Source organism: Trichomycterus rosablanca, chromosome 7 (genome assembly GCF_030014385.1).
Source record: "Trichomycterus rosablanca isolate fTriRos1 chromosome 7, fTriRos1.hap1, whole genome shotgun sequence".
NCBI classification, from domain to species: Eukaryota; Metazoa; Chordata; class Actinopteri; order Siluriformes; family Trichomycteridae; genus Trichomycterus; species Trichomycterus rosablanca.
Window position 1 is genome coordinate 3,370,095 of NC_085994.1, and position 21,266 is coordinate 3,391,360.

At 42.2% G+C, this 21,266-nt stretch overlaps 1 protein-coding gene across 1 annotated transcript; it reads left to right on the forward strand.

Annotated features, from left to right (window-relative positions):
* The first annotated feature begins 770 nt into the window (after positions 1-770).
* LOC134318111 (phospholipid phosphatase 1) lies at positions 771-21,021 on the forward strand. Its single transcript, XM_062998867.1, has 6 exons — positions 771-875; positions 8,367-8,518; positions 11,421-11,692; positions 12,171-12,228; positions 15,974-16,150; positions 17,156-21,021. Exons 1-6 carry the CDS (start codon positions 818-820, stop codon positions 17,270-17,272), a joined length of 834 nt encoding a protein of 277 aa, XP_062854937.1. The 5' UTR covers positions 771-817; the 3' UTR covers positions 17,273-21,021.
* The last annotated feature ends 245 nt before the right edge of the window (positions 21,022-21,266 follow it).

Below are 21,266 nucleotides of genomic sequence, written 5' to 3' on the forward strand. Positions count from 1 at the left end.
AGCACAACACACACTAACACACCACCACCATGTCAGTGTCACTGCAGTGCTGAGAATGATCCACCACCTAAATAATACCTGCTCTGTGGTGGTGCCTTGTTAAAAAGTCTTTCTCGGTTTGTGAAACAGCGTAAACGTTTCCAAATGCGTGTACTAAGATAGAGGTTATCGTCAACGCCGTGATAGCACCAAATTATGATGAACTATTTTATTTGTTGTTATTATTGTTTAGGGCTTAACGCTGAATTGAAAGTCTGAATACGATTATCTGACCATAAATGCATTTGTTAGCTGTCTTGTTAAAAAGTAGCTGTTAATAAATAAAGTTTAACAACGTAGTTGCATGGTTATAAACTATGTTTATAGGTTTGCTAATGTCAGAATGTGTATTTACTATTCAGCTAAAAGCTAACAGAACTGAAGGGGTTAAGGAGGAAGTCACTTTTTCCGCTTTGCACTACACACAGCGAGGAGGAGCCTGGAGGATTGCTACGTCGGCCTGTATACTACCATACTAAACAGTACGCGAAAATAGTACGCAACGAACGGCTGTGCATACTAACTAGTAGGGTAGTACGCGTGTCGGCTCGACGTCACTAGTAGAGCGATAGTATCGGACGATCCATACAAACCTATGGTTTCTAAACCTGCTCGATCAGTGTAGTCCGTCTCTAACTCATATTAGAGGAATGTTATGTGTTAATTTGGTGTAATTTGAGTAAAAAATAACTTAGTGTGGTTTATACGTGTTAAATGTAAGTCAAATAAACGTTTAAACTGAATTTTAATCCAATTAGAGGAGACCACGACCCTAAAGATGTTCGAGACTAAAGGGATCGTCTACATTTTTCTGGATGTTCTTTGTGTTATTCTTGGTAAGTGGATTAAATCTTTACTTGTTTACTCTATTTGTTCAGTCTAATCTCAACCCTGCACTAGATCTTTTCTTCATCCGGAATCTTTCAGGCCCAGATTTCCATCATCTGATGGAATTAATCATGTCAAAGACTTGAAGAATATGAAACGTTTCCATCCAGCCATTCATCTAACAATTATATATTTATTTACACTTTGGTTACATTCATGACAGGACAGGTAGTTACTGCTTACACAAGATTCATCAGTTCACAAGTTTATATCCAACACAGTCATGGACAATTTTGTATCTCCAGTTCACCTCACTTGCACGTCTTTGGACTGTGGGAGGAAACCGGAGCACCCGCAGGAAACCCACATAGACATGGACCGCCCCACCTGGGGATCGATCCAAGGACCTTCATGCTGTGAGGTGACAGTGCTACCCACCGTGCCACCGTGCCACCCCATCTAACAATCATATAATCGGCAACTGTATACTAATATTAATACTTTTAAATTAGCTATTAGATATACTGGTGTAGAGGACGGCACGGTGGCTCGGTGGGTAGCACTGTTGCCTCACAGCGATAAGGTCCTGGGTTCGACCCCCAGGTAGAGCGGTCTGGGTGCTTTCTGCGTGGGTTTCCTCCGGGTGCTCCGGTTTCCTCCCACAGTCCAAAGACATGCGAGTGAGGTGAACTGGAGATACTAAATTGTCCATGACTGTGTTTGATATTACACGTGTGATCTGATGAATCTTGTGTAATGAGTGACCTCTCTCCGTAGTGGTTAGGGTACTGGACGAGCAATCAAAAGGTCGCTGGTTCAAGCCTCACCACTGACAGGTTGCTGCTGTTGGGCCCTTAAGCAAGGTCCTTAACCTTCAGTTGCTCAGAGTATACAGACTGTATAACTGTAACTGTACTGCAAGTCGCATTGGATAAAGACGTCTGCTAAATGCTGAAAATGTAAATGTAAGAATGCACAATTACAAACGTGGAAACGCTATACATGTGGCACAGTTCTGGGTCACCCAAAAGCCAGATGGAAAAGATGGGTTTTTATGTTTTTGCCCTGGAGGTTAAGGTGGTGAGTGAAAGGGTGTGAGCAGCACCAAGAGATAAAACATCATGTGACTTTGACAGACTAGTTTATTACACTGTTGTAATTATATTAATTAAGCACTATTTAAATAGAGTTGTTAACTCAGTTTGACTCAAGAAATTGTTCAGGGAAATCATTTATCATATAAATTAATTTTTTTTATCATATAAATGAATTACCAAATACATTTTTGGTATACATATATATATATATACAGTGTATCACAAAAGTGAGTACACCCCTCACATTTCTGCAGATATTGAAGTATATCTTTTCATGGGACAACACTGACAAAATGACACTTTGACACAATGAAAAGTAGTCTGTGTGCAGCTTATATAACAGTGTAAATTTATTCTTCCCTCAAAATAACTCAATATACAGCCATTAATGTCTAAACCACCGGCAACAAAAGTGAGTACACCCCTAAGAGACTACACCCCTAAATGTCCAAATTGAGCACTGCTTGTCATTTTCCCTCCAAAATGTCATGTGATTTGTTAGTGTTACTAGGTCTCAGGTGTGCATAGGGAGCAGGTGTGTTCAATTTAGTAGTACAGCTCTCACACTCTCTCATACTGGTCACTGAAAGTTCCAACATGGCACCTCATGGCAAAGAACTCTTTGAGGATCTTAAAAGACGAATTGTTGCGCTACATGAAGATGGCCAAGGCTACAAGAAGATTGCCAACACCCTGAAACTGAGCTGCAGCACAGTGGCCAAGATCATCCAGCGTTTTAAAAGAGCAGGGTCCACTCAGAACAGACCTCGCGTTGGTCGTCCAAAGAAGCTGAGTGCACGTGCTCAGCGTCACATCCAGCTGCTGTCTTTGAAAGATAGGCGCAGGAGTGCTGTCAGCATTGCTGCAGAGATTGAAAAGGTGGGGGGTCAGCCTGTCAGTGCTCAGACCATACGCCGCACACTACATCAAATTGGTCTGCATGGCTGTCACCCCAGAAGGAAGCCTCTTCTGAAGTCTCTACACAAGAAAGCCCGCAAACAGTTTGCTGAAGACATAACAACAAAGGACATGGATTACTGGAACCATGTCCTATGGTCTGATGAGACCAAGATTAATTTGTTTGGTTCAGATGGTCTCAAGCATGTGTGGCGGCAATCAGGTGAGGAGTACAAAGATAAGTGTGTCATGCCTACAGTCAAGCATGGTGGTGGGAATGCCATGGTCTGGGGCTGCATGGGTGCAGCAGGTGTTGGGGAGTTACATTTCATTGAGGGACACATGAACTCAAATATGTACTGTGAAATACTGAAGCAGAGCATGATCCCCTCCCTCCGGAAACTGGGTCGCAGGGCAGTGTTCCAGCATGATAATGACCCCAAACACACCTCTAAGACGACCACTGCTTTATTGAAGAGGCTGAGGGTAAAGGTGATGGACTGGCCAAGCATGTCTCCAGACCTAAACCCAATAGAACATCTTTGGGGCATCCTCAAGCGGAAGGTGGAGGAGCGCAAAGTCTCGAATATCCGCCAGCTCCGTGATGTCGTCATGGAGGAGTGGAAAAGCATTCCAGTGGCAACCTGTGAAGCTCTGGTAAACTCCATGCCCAGGAGAGTTAAGGCAGTTCTGGGAAATAATGGTGGCCACACAAAATATTGACACTTCAGGAACTTTCACTTAGGGGTGTACTCACTTTTGTTGCTGGTGGTTTAGACATTAATGGCTGTATATTGAGTTATTTTGAGGGAAGAATAAATTTACACTGTTATATAAGCTGCACACAGACTACTTTTCATTGTGTCAAAGTGTCATTTTGTCAGTGTTGTCCCATGAAAAGATATACTTAAATATCTGCAGAAATGTGAGGGGTGTACTCACTTTTGTGATACACTGTATATACTACCTAGCCACCTAATACAGGTTTTTATTTAATAATAATAAAGAAACAAATTTTAACAGCCACACAAAACACGAAATGAACTTGTACACATACGCCACCTTATAGAGGCTTTACGTTACATCTTGTAAACCACTGTGGGACCAGATTGTTGCCATTTTCATCAGTTCACAAGTTTAATGTCAAACACAGTCATGGACAATTTAGTATCTCCAGTTCACCACACTTGCACGTCTTTGGACTGTGGGAGGAAACCTGAGCTCCCGGAGGAAACCCACACAGACACGGGGAGAACATGCAGACTGCACACAGAAAAGACCTGGACCCCTTCACCTGGGGATCAATCCCAGGACCTTCTTGCTGTGAGGTGACAGTGCTACCCACAGGGCCACCGTGCTGCCCCATCTAACAATCATATAACCAGCAAATTAACAACTGTACTATTGGGCAACTGTAGCCTAACGGGTAAGGTACTGGACTAGTAATTGAAAGGTCACTGGTTCAAGCCCTCACCACTACTAAGTTGCCACTTTTGGGCCCTTGAGGTTGCTGCCATTTTCATAACTTTAGGTATATTTCATTTTGTGTTTTGTTTTGATGCGTTGTTTGTGTTGCTGGGCCGCAGTAAAATTTATGGACAAATTGTGGGTCACTTGAAAAAAAAGTGAAAAACCCTGATGTAATATACTGTCAAAATAGCTCTGACCCACATGGATTCCTCATGAGATCTGAAGGAGTCATGTGGTATGCGGTACCAGGACATTACTGGCAGGCGTACACTGACTAAAATAGCTTCAGTGTTGGAGATTTTGGCTTGTAATTATTTTATCAATCATGATTGAAATCATATAACTGCAAATAAAGCATTTTGCCTGGCTGGGTTAATAATTGGCTGTAAACAGAGCTGAGCTGACACATGCACACTAAGGGTGGGTGAGAGTGAGTCCAAATCAACAGTCTGCATTCTCACTCTGTAGTGCCAGTTTGAGAGAACTCAATCACAGTCGTACTACCGTCATAAGCTGTTGAAAATGAATTTTAAAAGTCATTTTTGACAGACACAATTACCAAACGATTGGCTATATGGACAGTTATTGATTAATTGGCCAACCATTAAACTTCCCTTACCTGTTCCAAATGTATGTGTTCTGTGCATATTAAGGCCCATAGAGACATAGTTTGACAAGTTGAGTGTTCATGAACTTTGGTGACCTGGACAAAGCTCAGACCTCAATCAACTGAACACCTTTAGATGATCTGGAACACTGATTGGTCTCCTCACAAATGCTCTTTTGACTGACTGGGGACAAATTAAGAGACACTCTCCAGTGTCTTGTGGCCTCCTTCTCATATAAAGGAACTACATATTAATGCCAATGGTCCAGCAAGCTCATGGTCAGGTGTCCGCATGCATAGTTGGAAATGCAATGTGATATCTGGGTGCCAGAGTCGTACATAACTAATAACTAGATGTGTAAGGGTTGTGTACAACATGTAGAACTTAAATAGAGCCACAACAAAAACGAAACCATAACAACCAGAGCAGGACAAACCACGAACCATTCTGTTGTTGCTACTGCTATTGTTTACGCTTACCAGGGCATATTTGCTCTGAGCGTCTGGTGGAAAATGCCATCACACCCTCAGCGGACTCCTCCTAGTTTAATGAGTAGCCTTGTGCAGTAGGAAAAGGACAAATGCACATACAGTGTATCACAAAAGTGAGTACACCCCTCACATTTCTGCAGATATTTAAGTATATCTTTTCATGGGACAACACTGACAAAATGACACTTTGACACAATGAAAAGTAGTCTGTGTGCAGCTTATATAACAGTGTAAATTTTTTCTTCCCTCAAAATAACTCAATATACAGCCATTAATGTCTAAACCACCGGCAACAAAAGTGAGTACACCCCTTAGTGAAAGTTCCTAAAGTGTCAATATTTTGTGTGGCCACCATTATTTCCCAGAACTGCCTTAACTCTCCTGGGCATGGAGTTTACCAGAGCTTCACAGGTTGCCACTGGAATGCTTTTCCACTCCTCCATGACGACATCACGGAGCTGGCGGATATTCGAGACTTTGCGCTCCTCCACCTTCCGCTTGAGGATGCCCCAAAGATGTTCTATTGGGTTTAGGTCTGGAGACATGCTTGGCCAGTCCATCACCTTTACCCTCAGCCTCTTCAATAAAGCAGTGGTCGTCTTAGAGGTGTGTTTGGGGTCATTATCATGCTGGAACACTGCCCTGCGACCTAGTTTCCGGAGGGAGGGGATCATGCTCTGCTTCAGTATTTCACAGTACATATTGGAGTTCATGTGTCCCTCAATGAAATGTAACTCCCCAACACCTGCTGCACTCATGCAGCCCCAGACCATGGCATTCCCACCTCCATGCTTGACTGTAGGCATGACACACTTATCTTTGTACTCCTCACCTGATTGCCGCCACACATGCTTGAGACCATCTGAACCAAACAAATTAATCTTGGTCTCATCAGACCATAGGACATGGTTCCAGTAATCCATGTCCTTTGTTGACATGTCTTCAGCAAACTGTTTGCGGGCTTTCTTGTGTAGAGACCTCAGAAGAGGCTTCCTTCTGGGGTGACAGCCATGCAGACCAATTTGATGTAGTGTGCGGCGTATGGTCTGAGCACTGACAGGCTGACCCCCCACCTTTTCAATCTCTGCAGCAATGCTGACAGCACTCCTGCGCCTATCTTTCAGAGACACCAGTTGGATGTGACGCTGAGCACGTGCACTCAGCTTCTTTGGACGACCAACGCGAGGTCTGTTCTGAGTGGACCCTGCTCTTTTAAAACGCTGGATGATCTTGGCCACTGTGCTGCAGCTCAGTTTCAGGGTGTTGGCAATCTTCTTGTAGCCTTGGCCATCTTCATGTAGCGCAACAATTCGTCTTTTAAGATCCTCAGAGAGTTCTTTGCCATGAGGTGTCATGTTGGAACTTTCAGTGACCAGTATGAGTGTGAGAGCTGTACTACACACCTGCTCCCTATGCACACCTGAGACCTAGTAAAACTAACAAATCACATGACATTTTGGAGGGAAAATGACAAGCAGTGCTCAATTTGGACATTGAGGGGTGTAGTCTCTTAGGGGTGTACTCACTTTTGTTGCCGGTGGTTTAGACATAAATGGCTGTATATTGAGTTATTTTGAGGGAAGAATAAATTTACACTGTTATATAAGCTGCACACAGACTACTTTTCATTGTGTCAAAGTGTCATTTTGTCAGTGTTGTCCCATGAAAAGATATACTTAAATATCTGCAGAAATGTGAGGGGTGTACTCACTTTTGTGATACACTGTACATACAGCATGGAGAGTTGGAAAAGATGCATAAATCAAGCTATATAAATTATATAAAAATATGACATGGCCAGTCACCCTATCTTAAGTTTTACCTTAAATTGAATTAACATGGTGGCTAAGTGTGTAGCACTATCGCCTCACAGCAAGAAGGTCCTGGGTTCGATCCCCAGACGGGGCGGTCCGGGTCCTTTCTGTGGGGTTTTTGCATGTTCTCCCCGTGTCTGCGTGGGTTTCCTCCCACAGTCCAAAAACATGCAGTCAGGTTAATTGGAAACCCTGAATTGCTCTACAGGTGATTGGGTATGTGTCACTGTATGTGTGTGTCTGCCCTGCGATGGACTGGCGCCCCGTCCAGGGTGTTACTGTGTACTTTGCACCCATTGAAAAGCTGGGATAGGCTCCAGCACCCCCCCCCGCAACCCTGATTGGGTAAGCGGTCAAGAAAGTGAGTGAGTGAGTAAATTAACAGAGTTGCAGAGTGACGTCGTCCGCGGAGTTCGCCCGGCTTCCATGCAGGGCTGGGCGGTATATCGCAGATATCAATATAATCGATATTACTTTTTACTCAATGTCTAGGATACACAGGTGATCATTTGAGAACATTTAAAACAGAGCATAAAAGCGCTGCGTGGAACGCTTTCCTTCATGTATGCTTCATTGCTTTCTCCGCAATTACGTCACATTGTTCGCCGAAGCCGCGAACGTCGTCTCCACATGAAGTATGCTGATGCCTTAACATGGACCTGACTAACACACAACATGAACATAACTAGAACACTAACAAGCATTCCAAACAAGATTCCTGAGCATTAGCATAATCCAAAACCAAGAACAGCATATGATTCAAACCCATGACCTGCCACAACCAACGATCTATCCAAAAATAACCTCCGCTGAATGATCCACAGCCTCACCTTAAATGCCTGAGTGAGCACTTCACCTGCAGTTAGGTTCGGCTGTGGAGCATTAGCTTCATTAACCAACCTTAATGAGGGAGCATTGGTTAATCCCATTAACAAAGCCTCTTCCACCTTGTGCACCCAGAAACAGGGGCGTGGCACATGAATACTGGGAGCACAGAGAGGCTGCATTCGTGTTCTTTGCTGTTGTTGGGACTTGTTGAGGCGTGACCTCTGACTAATCAGATGAAGAAAGTAACTCATGTTTTATTATGTCTTCACTCTGCTACTTTGACGTTTTTTTCAGCTGGACTTCCATTTGCGATCCTAAACCTCCAACACAACCCGTTCAAACGAGGATTCTTCTGCGATGATGAGACCATCATGTACCCTTACAACAAAGACACAATATCTTACCAGCTGCTCATGGGAATAATAATTCCCTTCGCCTTGATTGTTGTAAGTATTAACAGCATTTTTATAGGGTTTAGTGACCAGACCTACGCTCTATGGCCAAAAGTATGTGGACACCTCTCATCATTTTTGAGTTCAGGTGTTTCATCGACACTGATTACTAACAGGTTCGAATCTGAATTGAAATTGATCGTGACCTGAATAGGTACAATTTAAAAGGCCTTTCCTGAAGAGTGTAGGCTGTTATAGTTGGAGACGTAGGACAGATCCTTCCTATTAATGGTTTGAAATTTAACATCCACTAAGCTTATGGTCTAGCATGTCTATGACCTGTAATAACCAGTATCTCTGTTGTTACTATAGATGTTCTGTAATACTCTTTTAAATTGCCATACAGTTATACAATTTATAGAAGCTCCCAACCAACATTTTACATATTTATGATTTATTATATCAGTCATTATTTTAGGTCAGTGTTTGTTTCAGATTGTCTGAAAGACAATCTCTAGTCCATCTGTTTCTCTGCATACTTTGTTACCCCCTTTCATGCTGTTCTTCAATGGTCAGGACCACCACAGAGCAGGTATTATTTAGATGGTGGATCATTCTCAGCACTGCAGTGACACTGACATGGTGGTGGTGTGTTAGTGTGTGTTGTGCTGGTATGAGTGGATCAGACACGGCAGCGCTGTCACTGCTGGACTGAGAATAGTCCACCAACCAAAAATATCCAGCCAACAGCGCCCCGTGGGCAGCGTCCTGTGACCACCGATGAAGGTCTAGAAGATGACCGACTCAAACAGCAGCAATAGATGAGCGATCGTCTCTGACTTTACATCTACAAGGTGGACCAACTAGGTAGGAGTGTCTAATAGAGTGGACAGTGAGTGGACACGGTATTTAAAAACTCCAGCAGCGCTGCTGTGTCTGATCCACTCAAAACAAGCACAACACACACTAACACGCCACCACCATGTCACTGCAGTGCTGAGAATGATCCACCACCTAAATAATACCTGCTCTGTGGTGGTCCTGTGGGGGTCCTGACCATTGAAGAACAGCATGTAGAGAAACAGATGGACTACAGTCAGTAATTGTAGAACTACAAAGTGCTTCTATATGGTAAGTGGAGCTGATAAAATGGACAGTGAGTGTAGAAACAAGGAGGTGGTGTATCAAACAGTAAACAGTTGACTATAACTTATCTAAAATCAAATTGAAGTGGGTTTGGTTTTTACATGTCTGTATGCAAATGCCCGGCCGCTGCGTATTCAAATCCTGGGGTGTGGGCTAGTGTTGTTTACCACTACGCCACCCGAGCACCCGCCTTAAAATCATGATAATGCACAAATTTCCCTCTGGGTTTAATAAAGCGATCAATCTATCTATAAAGCAAATTGTTTACTGATATGCTACTATAACACAAATCAACAACATTACGGTTGAGAAAGAAGAACGAATAAGGGAAATACCTTTAAGCTGTTAGAATTAATTGCACAAGACCTGAAAAAGGGAAGAGAACATGAACAAGGAAACAGGTAATGAAAACAGTCACCATCTAAACCTGAAAGTCTGGAATTGTTTGAGTAAAACATACAAAATGTTTGTGTCTCAAGACATAAAGACAACTGAAATACACAAATATAAAGGGAAGCATCTCGAACATAAAAAGAAGATGAAAATAAACCTAATGAAAGTTTATAAAGACCTACTAATAGAAAAGACAGATAGATCTGTTTGTCTCTACCTAGCAATTTGATTACACATCTTTACAACAATTGCTTTTTACAATTTTACAGTTGTGGCAACATTTTCTTAGGATACATTTGTGGTACCTGCTCATGAATACATTTTGTACATCATTAACTAAAGCACATGTGTCAAACTCAAGTCCCGTGGGCCAAATACGGCCCGCTACGTCATTTTATGTGGCCCGCGAGAGTTTAGAGATGTATGATTGTCTTAAAATACACTGTACAATCATACATAAACTGCATCTCCCACAATGCATTCTGATTTTGTGACCCGCAAAGTGACCACATCAGCGTTTAACTGAGGCGGTTTTCTAACAAGTGATGTTGAGAAATATTTACAAATGTAGATATACTCATCAGCCATAACATTAAAACCACCTCCTTGTTTCTACACTCACTGTCCATTTTATCAGCTCCACTTACCATATAGAAGCACTTTGTAGTTCCACAATTACTGAATGTAGTCCATCTGTTTCTCTACATGCTTTGTTAGCCCCCTTTTATGCTGTTCTTCAATGGTCAGGACCCCCACAGGACCACCACAGAGCAGGTATTATTTAGGTGGTGGATCATTCTCAGCACGGCAGTGACACTGACATGGTGGTGATGTGTTAGTGTGTGTTGTGCTGGTATGAGTGGATCAGACACAGCAGCGCTGCTGGAGTTTTTAAATACCGTGTCCACTCACTGTCCACTCTATTAGACACTCCTACCTAGTCGGTCCACCTTGTAGATGTAAAGTCAGAGACGATCGCTCATCTATTGCTGCTGTTTGAGTCGGTCATCTTCTAGACCTTCATCGGTGGTCACAGGACGCTGCCCACGGGGCGCTGTTGGCTGGATATTTTTGGTTGGTGGACTATTCTCAGTCCAGCAGTGACAGTGAGGTGTTTAAAAACTCCAGCAGCACTGCTGTGTCTGATCCACTCATACCAGCACAACACACACTAACACACCACCACCATGTCAGTGTCACTGCAGTGCTGAGAATCATCCACCACCTAAATAATACCTGCTCTGCTCTGTGGTGGTCCTGTGGGGGTCCTGACCATTGAAGAACAGCATGAAAGGGGGCTAACAAAGCATGTATGCAAAGTATGCAGATGTGGCCCTCTGTGAAAATGAGTTTGACACCCCTGAAGTAAAGAAAACATTATATCTTACATTAATGTGTGTTAATATCTCTCCTACAGATTGTTGGTGTAGAGTTCCTCTCCATATATATCAGATCCAGATCCACTTTCGTCAACCACTACATCGGACCCGTCTATAAAGCCGTCGGTTCATTTGTATTCGGAGCGGCTGTGAGTCAGTCCATGACCGACATCGCCAAGTACACCATCGGCCGACTGAGGCCGCACTTCCTGACTGTATGCAAACCCAACTTGAGCCTCGAGGATTGTAAAGCTGGTTACATGGAGAATTTCTCATGCACAGGAGATAAGACGGTGGTCAATGAAGGCAGGTGAGTACTGCAAATAATGCAACCACCTACCAGTCTGTTTTGTTTGAATTGGATACTGTTTTTCCGAAAATAAAGTAGAAAATTAATTTTATCTCTTGGGCGGCACGGCGGCTCGGTGGGTAGCACTGCTCCTCACATCAAGAAGGTCCTGGGTTCGATTCCCAGGTGGAGTGGTTTGGGTCCTGTCTGTGTGGAGTTTGCATGTTTTCCCCGTGTCTGTGTGGGTTTCTTCTGGGAGTTCTAGATTTCTCCCACGGTCCAAAGATATGCAGTCAGGTTAATTGGAGATACTTAAATTGCCCTTCTGTGTGTGTTTCTGTGTGCCCTGTCCGGGGTGTTTCTTACCTTTTTCCCAGTGAATCTTACCCACTAAGTAAAGCATGCAATACAGAATCACACGAAAACTGAAACTTATTTTGTTATTATATATTTTTTTATTCTGATAAACTGATAATAACCTCCTGTAATCATTCTACAGGCTTTCATTTTATTCTGGACATTCCTCCTTCTCTATGTACTGTATGCTGTTCCTCGCAGTAAGTACATTTTATAATGAACGTTTATTATTTCCCTCCTTCATTTTTCGGCTGCTCCGATTGGGGGTCGCCACAGTGGATCATTTGTTTCCATCTTGCCCTGTCCTGAGTATCCTGCATGGCGTCCCTCACCATGTCCATAAACCTCCTCTTTGTCTTTCATTTCCTCCTAAGTAACTCTCATTTCTCCTTTGTACATTCACAAGCCATCTCAATCTGCCCTCTCTGACTCCAAAAGTGTGCTAATCTTGTCCATCCTCGTCACTCGCAGCATCTCTGATACGTCTATCATCCTCTTCTGTCTTTCTGTCAGTGCTATCGCTTCCAAACCATGCAACATAGCAACCTCACTACTGGATTCTAAACTTTCCATTTCACGTTGGCTGATACCCTTCTATATATATGCTTCTATATATATGCTTCTATATATATCCTTCTGTATATATGCTTCTATATATATGCTTCTATATATATCCTTCTGTATATATGCTTCTATATATATGCTTCTATATATATCCTTCTATATATATGCTTCTATATATATCCTTCTGTATATATGCTTCTATATATATGCTTCTATATATATCCTTCTGTATATATGCTTCTATATATATCCTTCTGTATATATGCACGTTGTACATTCGCTACACCTTACTTTATTTGTACTGGTGTTACTTTCTCTTCTTTTGTTTGTTCAATTACTGAAGGCCAATCAGTCAGTCAGTCAGTCAGTCAGTCTGTCTGTCTGTCTGTCTGTCTGTCTGTCTGTCTGTCTGTCTGTCTGTCTGTATTTATCTGTCATATTTATCTATCGTTCATCTGTCTGTCTGTCTGTCAGTCTGTCTACCTATATACGGGTCTATCTATCATCTATATATCATCGATTTATTATCTGTCTGTCTGTCTGTCTGTCTGTCTGTCTGTCTGTCTGTCTGTCTGTCTGTCTGTCTGTCTGTATATGTGTCTTTCTATCTGTCTGTCTGTCTGTCTGTCTGTCTGTCTATTATTTATCTGTCTTTCTGTCAGTCTGTCTATATACAGGTCTATCTATCATCTGTCTGTCTGTCATCTATCTATCATTTGTCTTGTTTGTCTGTCTGTCTATCTATATATGTGTACAGTAATCCCTCCTCGATCACGGGGGTTGCGTTCCAGAACCCTCCGCGGAAGGTGAAAATCCGCGAAGTAAAAACATGTGTTTATATGGTTATTTTTATAACCCGATTCCATCGGCTTTAGCATTTAGCATCGTCATTAAAACCAATGGATTGAGGTAGCACAGCACGCTAACGTCAATATAACATCTCTCTTCATGTAACGATAACGGTTACATTTCCTGACAAGCCCGAACTTGCAAATAAAAACACGCGGTACAAGTTTATACAAGTTAAAAATCAGTAATATTTTATTTACGTTTGAAAAGAACTCCATTCGTTTGTCCGTACCTTCAGCCATGTTTATTTTTCTGCGAGAGAGGAGCACCTGACCCGCAATGAATTCTGGGATTGTCTTGATCACTAAGGAAGCGTCGGATGCTCACTCGTTTTTGAGTGAAAATAATGTTGAAACGTTAAGAAGTGAGGATTTTAAGGCATCTAGGATTTGGAACAGCCTCCTAATCGGGAGCGTGCACAGGATGACGTAAAATGCGTCTATGTAGAGAGAGAGCTATCTATCTATCTACAGTGTATCACAAAAGTGAGTACACCCCTCACATTTCTGCAAATATTTCATTATATCTTTTCATGGGACAACACTATAGACATGAAACTTGGATATAACTTAGAGTAGTCAGTGTACAGCTTGTATAGCAGTGTAGATTTATTGTCTTCTGAAAATAACTCAACACACAGCCATTAATGTCTAAATAGCTGGCAACATAAGTGAGTACACCCCACAGTGAACATGTCCAAATTGTGCCCAAATGTGTCGTTGTCCCTCCCTGGTGTCATGTGTCAAGGTCCCAGGTGTAAATGGGGAGCAGGGCTGTTAAATTTGGTGTTTTGGGTACAATTCTCTCATACTGGCCACTGGATATTCAACATGGCACCTCATGTCAAAGAACTCTCTGAGGATGTGAGAAATAGAATTGTTGCTCTCCACAAAGATGGCCTGGGCTATAAGAAGATTGCTAACACCCTGAAACTGAGCTACAGCACGGTGGCCAAGGTCATACAGCGGTTTTCCAGGACAGGTTCCACTCGGAACAGGCTTCGCCAGGGTCGACCAAAGAAGTTCGGCGTCATATCCAGAGGTTGGCTTTAAAAAATAGACACATGAGTGCTGCCAGCATTGCTGCAGAGGTTGAAGACGTGGGAGGTCAGCCTGTCAGTGCTCAGACCATACGCCGCACACTGCATCAACTCGGTCTGCATGGTCGTCATCCCAGAAGGAAGCTGACGCACAAGAAAGCCCGCAAACAGTTTGCTGAAGACAAGCAGTCCAAGAACATGGATTACTGGAATGCCCTGTGGTCTGACGAGACCAAGATAAACTTGTTTGGCTCAGATGGTGTCCAGCATGTGTGGCGGCGCCCTGGTGAGAAGTACCAAGACAACTGTTTCTTGCCTACAGTCAAGCATGGTGGTGGTAGCATCATGGTCTTGGGCTGCATGAGTGTTGCTGGCACTGGGGAGCTGCAGTTCATTGAGGGAAACATGAATTCCAACATGTACTGTGACATTCTGAAACAGAGCATGATCTCCTCCCTTCGAAAACTGGGCCTCATGGCAGTTTTCCAACACGATAACGACCCCAAACACAACCGCCAAGATGACAACTGCCTTGCTGAGGAAGCTGAAGGTAAAGGTGATGGACTAAACCCAATTGAGCACCTGTGGCGCATCCTCAAGTGGAAGGTGGAGGAGTTCAAGGTGTTTAACATCAACCAGCTCCGTGATGTCATCATGGAGGAGTGGAAGAGGATTCCAGTAGCAACCTGTGCAGCTCTGGTGAATTCCATGCTCAGGAGGATTAAGGCAGTGCTGGATAATAATGGTGGTCACACAAAATATTGACACTTTGGGCACAATTTGGACATGTTCACTGTGGGGTGTACTCACTTATGTTGCCAGCCATTTAGACATTAATGGCTGTGTGTTGAGTTATTTTCAGAAGACAGTAAATCTACACTGCTATACAAGTTGTACACTGACTACTCTAAGTTATATCCAAGTTTCATGTCTATAGTGTTGTCCCATGAAAAGATATAATGAAATATTTGCAGAATCTATCTATCTATCTATCTATCTATCTATCTATCTATCTATCTATCTATCTATCTATCTATCTATCTATCTATCTAACTACCTATCTATCTATCTATCTATCTATCTATCTATCTATCTATCTATCTATCTATCTATCTATCTATCTATCCATCCATCCATCCATCCATCCATCCATCCATCCATCCATCCATCCATCCATCCATCCATCCATCCATCCATCCATCCATCCATCCATCCATCCATCCATCCATCCATCTATCTATCTTCTATTTGTCTGGCCGTTTGTCCATCCATCCGTTTGTCTATCTATCATCTGTCTGTCTGTTTGTCTGTCTGTCTGTCTGTCTGTCTGTCTGTCCGTCCATCCATCCATCCATCCAAACCTCCATCTCATCAGTCTCTCTTCAACCTGCTTCTTACTCTCACTACAAATCACAGCAGCATGTGATTATATATAAACTCTATACCTGTGGTTGTGTCACATTGCGACTTCTGTGTTTTACTGTGTTCTAAAGCTGTATTTACAATCAAGAATGAAGGCAGAATGGGCGCGGCTGCTTCGTCCGACCATCCAGTTCTTCATGATCGCGGCATCCGTGTACGTGGGTCTGTCACGGGTCTCTGACTATAAACATCACTGGAGTGACGTTCTTACTGGGCTTATACAGGGAGCCATTGTAGCTGTATTCACTGTAAGTCGTCTTAAATTCAACACACAACAGCACAAACCCTAATTACAGACTTATATTTCCTGTTTCTTTCCAGTTCTAACTAGGGATGTCCCGATCCGATCTCAAAGATCGGAATCGGGCCCGATCAAGGCATTTTTTAACTGATCGGTATCGGCTTTACTAAGCCCGATCCTTCGTTTTACGTCAGCGGTCAAGCAGGTGTCGTAATCGGAGAGTCCAACAGCGAAGTGTAATGTCTGCAATGTGAGTGTTTCACGAGGCGGTAGGAGCAGAGCTGCGTTCATTACTGTAGAACTTTACTATTTATATGGTGTGTGAGTCAAGGATCACTCCGGCTTACAAAACAATAACTTTTAATTCGAGTATGAAAACTTCAGGGACCATAACATACAGCGTTACCATGTTACAAGACATGTTACACGACATCTCAGTATTAAGCACTCTGATTGGCTTAGTTACAGCGTGCCTACAAGTACGGTGGCTCATAAACAAACCAGATATCATTTAACCAAACGATCTACCAGTTTGATACGGCACCTAAAAAATAAACACTCAGCCGAATACAGCGAGTTTATTATTATATAATGAGAAGAGGAACCGGCTGCCCGCTAACACGGTAGAGACGCTGATTTTCCTCAAAAAGAACCTTCACTTCATTTTGAGTGTTCTAGTTTTACTACTACAATGATGCACTAAGTTTGTTTACTTTTATTTTGTAAAAATAAAAGAACATTAAGCAATAGCTTGGATCCTAAAGCACTGCAGAGCTATTCAGTTGTTAAACATATACAATACATCTGAGTAATTTGAATAATTGTAATGTACTTGAAGTGTGCACTGAGTGAACAGTATTATCTAGTTCTTATCTAGACAATATCTGGAAAATACAAGTATCGGTTTGAGACTCTGTATCGGATTGGGATCAAAATGAATGATCGGGATCGGGAACAAAAAAACGTGATCGGGACATCCCTAGTTCTAACTGCTACCTTCTTCTCATTGTAGGTGTTTTGCGTGTCGGATTTCTTCAAGGATCAGCCTAAAGGAGACAAGGTGGAGATCTCACACACAACCTTGCAGGAGACGGCGAATGATATAGCTCACTACGGAACTGCGGAATGAGGTTCAGGGAGCGGTCAGGGAGCGGTCAGAGAGCATGAAATTATTGAACCACTTCCATTAGAGAAGGACGCTTGACGAACAAAATAGCTGCATCTGATAATGTAAGGATTGCAACCGTAACTCTCATTAGCCGCCCTCAGCAAACTACTTCAGCTTCTTTCGTGTATGCTTCAGTCCTCGCTCTACTTAAATTGAACAAATGTAAGGCTAAACATTCGCTGCTAACAGTAATGTCTGTTGTACACAGCTCCAAGGTCCTTTCTGTTATAATGTTTAACTAGTCCTGTGTGTTTTTTTCTGCCACACCTCCTGTGCCATCAGGTAAATTGGCCACATGAAATTGCTGCTAGGTGTAACTGAGTGTAAACAAATGAGGCTGTAAATTCTTGTGATGGACTGACTGGCTTCCTTGCACACAGTAATTTACAAATTGACTCTGGCTTCATTGCAACCCTGTTTAGAAAAAAGAGGCGACTACAGACAGACAAATAAATGAATGAATGAATAATGAACGTAGCCACGGACTGTTCTAGTTATAAAGGAACTCTGTAAAGAATGAGCATAGTAGGCAAACTTGATTTATTCCTTTTTTCAGAAGAAAAGCTAAAAGCTGCTTCTGAACATTATGCAATAGTGTAGATCGGGGAGCCCAAAACATCGATCACACAGTGCATGCTGGTAGATCGCGCCTCATTCAAACAGGCCGTGATTGACATGAAATGTGGCCACTGTTTCTTTAATTTGCGGTTTGTTACTATAGCTACACCTCAGCCCACCTGAAGCACCGCAAATCTAGAAAGTTTTCATTCATCAGTAGCCAGTTTGTGCCATTTTTGCACTCTTCATGAAGTTGAGTGCGCAACCGATCACAAAGAAACCAAAAACGGTTCGATTCGGGTGCTGTTTCATCCATACGTGGAAGAAGCTGATGGAGAAATTTTAACCCTCAATCTGGCATTCATAAGTCAAGCGCCTCTGCTGGACAATTTTGCAACTTGCTGGCTGAGGAAAAATATCCAAACATAAGAAAACGTGCCACATATTTGACAGCATTTTTTGGATCGACCTACTTGTGTGAATCAGCCTTTTTCAACATGAAAATAATGAGTGTAAATATGGGTCCACTGTTACTGATGAACACTTGGAAGCTGCTTGAGAATCAGTATCAGCAGCTCCTGTCCAGATACATAAACCTGACCGACACCATTCAGTGTGATTTTTTAGTCACTTGCCCTGTAAAGCTGAATATCAGTATGGGAACTGAAAAAAGCGTCAAAGCTACAAATGATGAGGCTAACCTTTTTAAAAAGTAGATCACGATGACCTGTCGACTGAATATATTAGATCTCAAGCCACGAAAGTATGGGCACCCCTGGTTTAAATAATGGTTCCATTGACGGTGCAGGGTGAAGGGTAAAATTTGGCTGTAGTGATTTGTCTTTGCAACCGTATCATAAAAAACTGGCCATATAGCAGGAGAGTTTGCCATGTTTTCATATGTTAGACACAATGAGTTGTTTCTGAGGTAGGGGAGGATAGATGAGGAATCTCTCCTACTGTGTGGTTGAGGAGCCAACATGAGCGCTAGAAATACATTGAGCATACCCGCTTCCTATAATCATTTTAAAAGACATTGAGCATAAATTTGCCGCCCGTCAGTGAAACGATGCTGTCAGCTTTAGCGCAATTCCATTTAATTGTACGTTAATACTCGATTAACCTCTATGATGTACCACACAGATATGCTCATGAGCCAAATGAATTTGACACGTATACAATAAGCATCATTAGCTTTATCTAGTTAGTATTTTTATCTAGCAAAGGAGAATTATTAGTGGTTAAGACTCCAGTTTACATTATTTTAAGATGTCAGCTCCGGAGATGTGCATCCCACATTCTTGCCACCAAAGAATATCATTTATTGACGTTATTAATTGTACACACCTACAGCTTGATGTGTTAGCAGTGGGTGTGATTGAAAGACATGAACTGTCGCCGTTGGGGCCTTGAGCAAGGTCCTTAAACCTCTGTGTACTGTCACAGTATTGTAACTCGCTTTGGATAAATGATCACTTGTTCACTTACTGTTGGCCACATTGAGTGAATATACAGTGAAAAGGCTAAAAGTCTGAGAGCACTAGGGTGAAACTGCTTCTGTTTTATATTCACCCCTGAGTTTAATGCAATGTTTTTGATTACAAATTATATAATTAGCAAAACAATTAAAATAAAAGTAAAAAATTAAGTGAAGAACTAAGAAAAGTTAAGAATTTCAGAATTTTGTTTGGAGGTATTTGGTTTGGCCATTTTTATATATATTTTTTCTATTTTATTTCTGCATTTTCTCCCAATTTAGTGTAGTCAATTTGTCTTCCACTGCTGGGGGATCCCTGATTGCAGTTGAGGAGGGTATATTGCTGTTCATGCCTCCTCCGACCCACTTTCAGCCCTTAGCGGAACCCTTTTTCACCTATGCATTCTGTACAGGCACCTCTCTATCTGCTAATTATGGTTTTTACACAGCGTTTGAAGACCCCACTCACATAGTCCGGTCATCCCGCCCTAGCAGAAACGTGTCTGCTGCAGGCACTGCCAGTTATGCTCGCTAGATGGCGCCCAGCTGCCCGGGTTTCAAACCGAGGAGTTCAGAATCTCGGCGCTGGTGTGCTCCTTTTATAGTTTATGAACTTCTGTTAAGTAGATCAGATTCTCTTTTAGGTTATTTCTTGGAAGTGACTAAGTGAAAATCTGAACTTTTGTACAAAAGAATTGGCACAGTCAGTTTACAGATGTCTTCATTCTCCTTTCAGTTGTGCCAAGTATGAAGAAATTGTAAAATGTTTGTTCTAGAAACTCAGAGGAAACACAGTTTTACTCAAACTGTTATGCTGATATTCTCATTTATACTTTCTATTTAAGAAGAATACACCGACGAGGCATAACATTATGACCACTGACAAGTGAAGTGAACAACACTGATTATCTCTTCATCACGGCACCTGTTAGTGGGGGGGATATATTAGGGAGCAAGTGAACATTTCATCCTCAAAGTTGATGTTAGAAGCAGGAAAAATGGTGATGGCTAGACGACTGGGTCAGAGCATCTCCAAAACTGCAGCTCTTGTGGGGTGTGTCCCGGTCTGCAGTGGTCAGTACCTATCGAAAGTGGTCCAAAGAAAGAACAGTGGTAAACCGGCGACAGGGTCATGGGTAGCCAAGGCTCATCGATGCACTTGGGGAGCTACTGTAGCTCAGATTGCTGAAGAAGTTAATGCTTGTTCTAATAGAAAGGTGTCGGACTCCATCCCTAGACGGGTCAGGGCTGTTTTGGCAGCAAAAGGGGGGCCAACACAACATTAGAATGTGGTCATAATGTTATGCCTGATCGGTGTATATTTAAAAAAGCTTCGTTTACATGTTTAGATTTATTGCTGCTGAGCTTAACTCTTTCGTATCAGGTTTTTAAAGGCTGTTGATCAGTTATGTTAGTAAATGCTGAATATGGGTGAATAGATAAGTGCACTAAATATTGCATTTATTTTGTGTATATTTATATGTACGATGCTTTTTAAAAGTAATGAAAACAATGACTTGTCTGTAACTTTAGACGTGCAGATGTAAGAAATGTTTACGATCTCTTCGGAATTAAACACATTCGAGCAAAAATTCATCATAAATGCGGATCATGTATGTATTAATAAGACTAACATATTTTGCCTAAACTAAATAAATATTGAGAAGTACTGACATTTACTCTCATGTCTTTACTGAACACGTTGATTAATCATGCCTGGATTTTATTTATTTATTAGGATTTTAACGTCATGTTTTACACTTTGGTTACATCCATGACAGGAACGGTAGTTACTCATTACACAAAATTCAACAGTTCACAAGTTTAATGTGAAACACAGTCATGGACAATTTTGTATCTGCAGTTCACCTCATTTGAACGTATTTGGACCGTAGGGGGAAACCGGAGCCCCCGGAAGAA

Coding starts and splice junctions, on each gene's coding strand:
- LOC134318111 (XM_062998867.1), top strand. CDS start 818: ATGTTCGAGACTAAAGGGATCGTCTACATTTTTCTGGATGTTCTTTGT. Junction 876..8,366: donor TGTTCTTTGTGTTATTCTTG/GTAAGTGGATTA, acceptor CGTTTTTTTCAG/CTGGACTTCCATTTGCGATC. Junction 8,519..11,420: donor TTCCCTTCGCCTTGATTGTT/GTAAGTATTAAC, acceptor TCTCTCCTACAG/ATTGTTGGTGTAGAGTTCCT.